The sequence below is a fragment of the Asterias rubens genome, chromosome 3, assembly GCF_902459465.1.
Source record: "Asterias rubens chromosome 3, eAstRub1.3, whole genome shotgun sequence".
Classification (NCBI taxonomy): domain Eukaryota; kingdom Metazoa; phylum Echinodermata; class Asteroidea; order Forcipulatida; family Asteriidae; genus Asterias; species Asterias rubens.
In genome coordinates, this window is record NC_047064.1 from 4,405,978 (window position 1) to 4,414,630 (window position 8,653).

The window sequence follows — 8,653 nt, forward strand, 5'->3', positions numbered from 1 at the left end:
TATTAAACAACCTTTTATCTAATTAAAAAAACATGAAACGGAATTTTTTGTGCCTGAAACGGAATTCATGTTTTTGCCAAACGGAATTTGCACTTTTCTGAAACGGAAAATCAGTGGCCCTAATTACCTAAACCCAACAATAGAGCAAGGACTCCAGCCAATTCAAGTTACATAAATCTAGGAAGTTAAAAATACTGTACACACTATCAAGCTCGAATTCCCCTTAAAATCAACAAAACACACACAGCAGAGGCAGATAAGCTATCAGCGAAGCTCATCTATTTATAAATAGTACAGTCTTGCATGAAATCATCGTATCATCGTTACATTTGCAGAAAAGATTTAGAAAATCTAGACATCGATAAGAGCGATTATGTAGCCTTAAATTAACATAGACCAGGATACGTAGCCAGAGTCAAACAATGGACGTTTGGAATTGACATGGTACGGAGTGGAACAAATATTTTAAGACAATGACACTTTGCTGATCAGCAGTTTGTTTGCTTTCACATAAAATATTCATCCCAAAATCTAACTCTTGTAAAAGACTATGAAACTGTTTTATCAGACTCCAAAGACCAAAGATATCAATGTAACCAAATCCGAGGCTGGAAGAACAAAATAATCTGGTTCCTGTTTGCAAAATGATTATTAGCATGTACTATTGTTATTTGATATGAGGAACAAAACCAAGATGGAGGGATCATGCCAAAGGACTATCGAGTTTCTCCATACCATAGGTGACTTTCAAACCATAGAGAAATCTGTCCTTGCTCTATGATCAGACTTGCGTTGAGATCAATCAAAGCATAGAGTAAGATCAAAGGATCCCATATGAAAATGCGTTCTGTTCCAAGCCCAAACACAATGGCCTTTGTATATGAAAAAAAAAAAACGGTAGTTTTGTCAGCGTTTACAGTCTATAGTCAAGTTTTTCTTTTTTTCCAGCCATTGTAAACTTGTATATCTATTGGTTTATTTCATAAAAAACATTACAACAGAATGACAACTGATATGGTTGAATTGCTTAGCAATTCAACCATATCGGTAAATTCAACCATATCGGTTGTCATACTGTTCATTTCTTTGTAATGTTTTTATGAAATAAACCAATAAATATACAAGTTTACAATGGCTGGAAAAAAAGAACGGTTTGATTCGCCATAGGCGGTAAAGAAAACATTGGATTGCTGGTACTACATGTAATCCTTTCAAAACGGAGTAGAAAGATTCAAAATGGCAAAATATTGGGGAACAAAAAAACATTGTGCTATCAGTTCACACTCTCGCAAAATCAATTACTTGGACATTTTAACGGACCGATCTCCGGAATGTTTTGTTATTAGGCCTATATCATCAAAGAGAATTCAACAAGTAAGAAATTATAACAACATTTTGCTCTCAAATAAAATCTTCAAGGTTGTGTTCAAAACCCATTGGCCTGTGTGATGAACATGTGTGCTCTTATGTACACTGTAACAAAGTGTGGTTCAGGCTTGAGTGGCCAAACATTTTAGTCACCAGTGGTTGTCCAAACATGCTAATTCCTTTCTAAATTGGAAGTCCAAACAACAAATTTTGTAATAGAGGCTTTCATCTTTCAGACCTTGACACAAACATGTACTTGGGCCAATACTTCACAAAGGCAATTGGATCTTAGGACTGCTTTATTCATTTATTTTGACAGTGTTCCAGCACCCCTATGATTTGACAACCCTATATTGAAACAACCCTTACTTCTGAAAACACCTTGTGGTCTCCGCTTAGGAATAGGGTTACGGTACAGGGTTAAGATTGAGATTGGAAAGAAAATGGGGTAGGAAACGGAAGGGTGTGAAATTAACAACATACAATTGTCTGCATATAATCTGACTGGATAGGATTGTTTGTATAGATTGGGTCGAAACAAAGCAAACAATTGAGCCACAACAATCATCAGCTGAAGACAAACTAATTTTGTACAAAAACAGAGCCTCCTCCATATAAAAATGCACATTGTGCACACACTAGTAGTATACAAAACTGTTTATTTCAGTGTAGATTCACATTTTATAAACTAACTGCCACATTACACACAGTCACACACCACAAGGAACATAACCTTGTTTTACGAAGACTCCAGTTTATTGAACCATGGATTGAACCTTCAGAATTTGAAGCCCTCCCCTACCCCCCTAAGGTGTTCGGCCTTAGATTCATTTCATGGTCACTTGCGGATGACCATGAAACAAAACTGTGTAGCTGCTGTAGCATAGACACGTACTATACTTTCAAATCAATATATGGACTACAGTACATGAAGAAGGGTACATGCTGGCATCTAATTCAGGATTGAATTAGGGGAACCAGGGGCTTGTACAGGTTTTATGTGTACCTCCTCAAAGCGTTTACTTAAAGGAACACGTTGCCTTGGATCAGACGAGTTGGTCTATAAAAAGCGTTTTGTAATCGTTTTCGATAAAATGCATATGATTGGAACGATGTTTTAAAAGTAGAATACAATGATCCACACAAATTTGCCTCAAAATTGCGTGGTTTTCCTTTTACTGTGCGAACTAACACGGTCAGCCATTTATGGCAGTCAAAAATTTGACTCCCATAAATGGCCGACCGTGTTAGTCGACGAGGTAAAAGGAAAACCGTGCAATTTTGAGGCATGTTTGTGTGGATCATTGTAGTCTACTTTTACAATCATCTTTCTACCCATGTGCATTTTATAACAAACGCTTGTCAAAGACCAACTCGACCGATCCAAGGCAACGTGTTCCTTGAAACAGATAATGACTAACAAGACCAGAGTCAAAAAGAGAAGAACACTCTCATATCACCGGGACACAGTTTCACATTTAAGCTGTTTTTTGAAAAAGACTTGAGAAGATTTCATTTACCTTCTGGTAATTCTGAAAGCACACAACTTTGTGTGAGTCAAGGCTGTTTTTTCTACCATTATTATCTCGCAACTTCGACGACCAATTGAGCTTAAATTTTTAAAGGTTTGTTAGTTTTGAGATCATGGAGGTAGTACACCAAGTGAGAAGCCTGGTGTTTGACAGTCACCAAAGGTGTCCAGTGCCTTTAAATTAAAAGTTTTGTCTTAATCATAAGTTTAACGCTAACATCACTGGCCTTGGCCCTGCCTTCCAGTGTTAATTTCGAGCACCGTTATTTTTCTCCCAATGTGGAATCTGAAATCTTGGGTGAAACTCTGCCGTTTTAAATTCACAGTATACGGTGAGGGCATCCTTGCCCTATAGACTTGAGGGTAAACAACAATAATAATACCGAGGTCCTGGAGTGTGTCACTACGTTTGTATTATGACATTTGTTGTTGGGTAGGCCTGCACAATTAAATCCGGGTTGAAGTTGTGTTGAAAAGGGAACAATTAAACCACCAAAGCAGGAAGTGAATAGCACTCACCCAAATCTCCCAAACTATAAACATGTGCGACTATCAGACTGTGTCAGAGTATCACAATTGTGGGGAGAATAAATAAATTAACATTCTGGCAAATTTAGTCTTTTTTTCCCTACACCATCATTCATCACAAAAAATGCATTACTGCGAAGGCTGTAGGCCTATACGATGTAGCCGTAGCCGAATATATAAACGGCTGTGCATTGTGCCCAGCCGTAGCCAATAGCCATAAGTGCATTGCCGTTTTGTTTGGCATCTTAAATGCGTTCGAAGGACACCTTTGGTACACTACCAATAAGTGTCAAAGACCAGTATTCTCGCTTTGTGTATCCCAATATGTGAATAAAATAAAACATCTGTGAAAATTTTGACTCAATTGGTCATTGAAGTTACAAGAAAATAATGAAACAAAAAAACACCCTTGTTGCACAAATTTGTATGCTTTCTGATGCCTAAGAAAGACTTCTGGCCTTAAGTCTTTTAATATTTAAGTGAGATAATATAACCTCTTCCTCAAAAACTACCCTACTAATTCAGAGGGGGCCGTTTTTCACAATTTTTTTTAATGTATCAACAGCTCTTCGTAGCTCCACTCCATGTTACAACCAAGTATGTTTTTATGCTAACATTTATTTAGTCCTAGTAATTACCAATAGTGTCCAGTGCCTTTAAAGACGAATCATAGAGGATGGGCTTAGCAAATAACTAGCCCATGCTGATACGATTAACCCCCTCGAAGGAATGTTAAAAAAAAAAATTTAAAAAAAAGTCAATGTTGAATTAATCACCTCAAGGGCTCACCCTTAACACTAGCCCAGCATACAATGTCTTGTAGAAAAAAATGCTACTAAAACTAGCATGTAAATAAATGCTAAATGAACTTGCCCTGTGGGTTGGGCTATTAAAAAATGTGCAGCCTCCTTTGCTTAAAATGCTAATAATTCTTTGTTTTCCAGTTGCGAATACTTGTAGCCTTGAAAACTGGTGTTTTATTTTTGAGTACATTATGTAAATGGGTAGAACTTCATTTAAAACCAATTATTAAACTGGTTCTAAATTTGTGACTGCTACAATTAGAATGTAGGCCTATTGTATTGAATAGATCATACAATTTACAATACATGTGTAAAATCTGGGTGACTAAAATTTCTTGAGGGTAAGTTAAAGCCAGTGGACACTTTCGGTAAACAGTTTAGTCCAAGGCCCAAACTTCGTGTATCACAACTTATATAAAATAACAAACCTGTGAAAATTTAGGCTCAATCGGTCATCGGAGTCGGGAGAAACTAACGGGAAAACCCACCTTTGTTTCCGCACGCTTCGCCGTGTCATGACATGTGTTTAAAATAAATCCGTAATTCTCGATATCGAGAATTGATATTGTTTTAATGTTTTCTCAAAAAGTAAAGCATTTCGTGGAACAATTCAATTCAATTCAAAATTGGTTTATTTCAAGAGAAGTCTTTCACCATTACCTTCTGTAAACCCTGTAAGTTATTTGTAAATTTGTGAACTTTTATTTTTTTTTCTGTACCGAAAAGTGTCCAATGGCATTAAACACATAGTTTCCTGGACAGGTGGGCTGCTTTTATGCAAAAAGCTAAGCACCAGGCTTGAGAATGGGTCCCCTGACTCCGTCACCCCTCTATGGTAAATCCCTAGCTAGATGATGAAGTCAGGAGTCAAAATATCGTGTAACCTTGTATTGTATGGTAGGACCACAAAGCTCACACATTAAAGTAGTTTGTCAAGGTTGACATGCTTTACAATTAACATTCTTCCTGAGCATTGATGGCCGGTCCTACTACACGTACTTGCCGCCAACTCGCCGACTTGCTGTCAACTCGCCGTCAACTCGTTTTCGTGCCGTCAACTCATTAAATTTACATGAAAAATCTATACAAGGGGCACGGAAGTGTTAAGTCTGAGCTAAACTCCATATTGTTTTTTTTGGTTTTCGGTAAAAATTCATTCATAAAAACGACTTTGTGTTGATAAAAAAAAAAATACCAATCACTGACATCTTGGGCCAAGAGAAATCATTGTGAAAAAGCAAGATGGCGGCCGACGGTTTTGCTGCTTCGAGTTAATTTGGTCATGAGAAAAAAACTCAGTTTCATTCCGAAATATGACCTAAAACTTACGCGAATTCTCTTTGAGCTGATACTTTACAGTTCTATGCTTCTTTTGTGGATTTTAAATGTTTATTGGAGGAGTTGACGGCGCAGGTGAGTTGACGGCAAGTAGTAGGTCCCTTGATGGCTGGCTAACTAAAACACCTGAGGACCAGTCAAAAATGTGTGATAATGGTCCAGCTGGCTTAGTTCAGTTCGAAACATGGAAAGTGAAATGGTTCAGCCAACTCCCGTCCCACTGGCTAACCAGCATGGTAAAGTAAAGCAGGGCTCAAATTTTTTGGGGAAATCCACAAAATGTGTTTTGGCCGAGCTGTTAAGAGCACCAGTGTGGGTTCGAATCCCCAGCCGTGACACTTGTGTCCTTAAAAAGCAAGTCACTTTAAACCATTGCTTCGTCCTTCGGATGGGACGTTAAGAAGTTGGTCCTGGGTGTTGTGTAACACGCGTAAAAGAACTCAGTGCACTAATATCGAAAAGAGAAGGGGTTTGCCCCAGTGTCGCTGGCTGAATTGCCGGCATATTACGCCACAGCACTAATAAACTACATGGTGCTATGTAAAAAGAGTAGATCTCATAATTTAAAAACCTAGTCCAACATGCCTTGCAGGAAAAACTGTTTGTACATGTTTCAGCACTTTGAGACACCCTTCGGGTGTATAAAGCGTTATATAAATATCAACTATTATTATTATTACGACCGCAACTGGACCGCAACTAAGTGCGATTCATAAACTTGAAAACTGGTCAAAACAAGTAAACTAAATAAATAAAAATTATCTAGAAAACAAACTAATTTTTTAGAACTTCCCCGAGGTCTTCTGCAACAATTTCCACCACACTCAGCCTAGCCAGGCAGTTGTGGAAACTTTTCCCATGGGTGCAATATGTAGACACTTACATGCAACTCAGTGTGGATAATGACTTAACCTTTGACCTAGCACACTCTTGACCAATTACAGAGCAATATGACGGCAATACCACCTTTACCACAGTCTCGTTACAGTTAGTGCACAGCGTTTCAGTTCACACTCAGTTAAAGGGTAAAAGGCCTAATGATGCTTGCACAGTTCCGTGGGCAAGTTACTACAAATGTGAAGTCAGGCAACATCTAGTTTTAATGATCGTCATTCTACGCCTACGGGAGAGAAAATCGAGCATGTTTGGACAGGCCCATGTTCAATTATGGGCAATTTAAAACTGATACAGTCCCCCACTAGAATGACTTAATGTAAAATCACGACACATAAACAAACCTTACCGATATTTACAATGCACAAGAGTGGATGAATTTGTACCCCCTCCTTCCCAGAATGAAATCTTATACACCACTGATGATAACACAAACTATTAAAAATGCAACTGCAACTGGTGCCACATCAAGTTTCTAAAATTGTTGATTCTTGCATCACGTTTTTGTTTTTTTTAGCAACAAATCTTTTACATCTTACAATTTGTTACACTAGTCTAACTCTAAGTTAACCCTTTGCAATTTGACATCACAAACAATGATCAAAGTAAGTTCATCACCTTAAAAAACAACTCTTCTTACTACTAAACAATATTTCAAAGACCTTTAATACTTACTGATTGGACACATCGTCGGCTGCCCCACTACTCTGGCGTTTTTTCCTCGCTCCACCATCCACCACCGCAAGGGTCGACAGCAAAAGCATCGTCCACAAGCACAGGGCCAAAGATCGGCCCCACGCAGTTCGCAACCACCCGTTGGCCATCTTGGCTCTAAAAACCATAAACCTAGATATCAGTCCTTTTTTACTGCATCAACATTTACCGGTTATATAAACTGTACCATCTAACACCGGCACTGCCCACACTTATGCACACTCAGGTCACAGCTATAAAAACCCTTTACTGTTAACAGAAAGGGAATTTAAACTCAGTTTTGTTGGTGTCAGTCAGGCAGGACGATGTGAAGAGAGCAAGCACTAGGAGGACACGGTGAAGAACCACCTCCAGTTTCTCACACACGCACAGCGGGTATGCGGGGACAGATTAAAACTTCGCTCGAAGTTTGTCTAGTTGGCCAGGCTAGCAGTAAAATATCTCGTCAAGTTTACTCGTTGATTGACGCTTGAACTGTTCCACAAAAGTTCCCCCTGGTGCATGACAGCCAGTGATGTTTTATTGTGGCTTGATAAAGACCGGATTTTTATTGTCGCCGTCGTGTGTTTACACACCGCACTTACAAAAGTACTCGACGGTTATAAAATTGGAGCTGGCCGGCCCCCCCTAAAACTCTCACACACACCTTCGTATACGTTATACACACGCAACTGTACCACGAATGATTGATTAATCATGGTGCCTATGCCCCATCTACACGTGGAACTAAGTTCGTGGGGGCGGCTATGTATACGGCTAGGTGCTGCGTGGCATCGTGCGTTGAAGAACAGAACATGCTTCGCAACGGCCGAAGCCGTAGTCGTAGCCGCCAATTCGGACACTAGTCAATACACGAACAAAGTAGTTGGTGCTATTGATGCAACACATGTCGCCGGACCGTGACCCCGTTTCATAAGACCATGATAAGACACTAATAAAGTAACTTTTGCAGCACACAACTTGCTAAGCACTGAACGGTATTGCTTGACACATGGTCCTCCATGCACAGAAAACCCGTGCTTTCCAAAAGTAGGTTACCAGCCAAAATGCTGTACATTTACAACTGGGTAACCCAGATTTGTCTTGAGGCAGGCTTTTCTGCTATGCAGTTGGGCCTAGGGCCCTAAATTACATAAAGCTATAGCGAGGTTTCCTCCTATACCGCATTGGACAGTGTATCACTTTAGGTGGCTGGGCGGTCCAGTGGCTAAATGGTTAGTTGGACCATGGAGGCTACCTCCATGGTTGGACCATAGAGTAAGCTCTATGGTTGGACGAGTATAAAAAAAAAAAAAAAAAAAAAAAAAAAATTGTTCAATGAGATTATTGACAACGATTAATGGGCTTCTCTTCAGCCGAACGAAACCAAAACAGCATGCAGTGTTTCCTTTCTTAATTTTTAAGTTATTAAAATAAAAATAAAACATAAAAAGAGGTGACGGTTCAAACTTTTCAGATTCCCTTTTGAATTTAATTC

The 8,653-nt window shown here is 39.1% G+C and overlaps 1 protein-coding gene across 1 annotated transcript in view; it reads right to left on the bottom strand.

The window, feature by feature from the left end:
• Positions 1-7,785, bottom strand: part of LOC117288263 (cubilin-like) — a 92,561-nt gene extending 84,776 nt beyond the window's left edge. The window contains exon 1 of the mRNA XM_033769049.1: positions 7,138-7,785. Coding sequence (XP_033624940.1) covers positions 7,138-7,304 — 167 coding nt within the window. The 5' untranslated portion in view covers positions 7,305-7,785. The remainder of the gene's footprint in view (positions 1-7,137) is intronic.
• Positions 7,786-8,653: the final 868 nt, after the last annotated feature.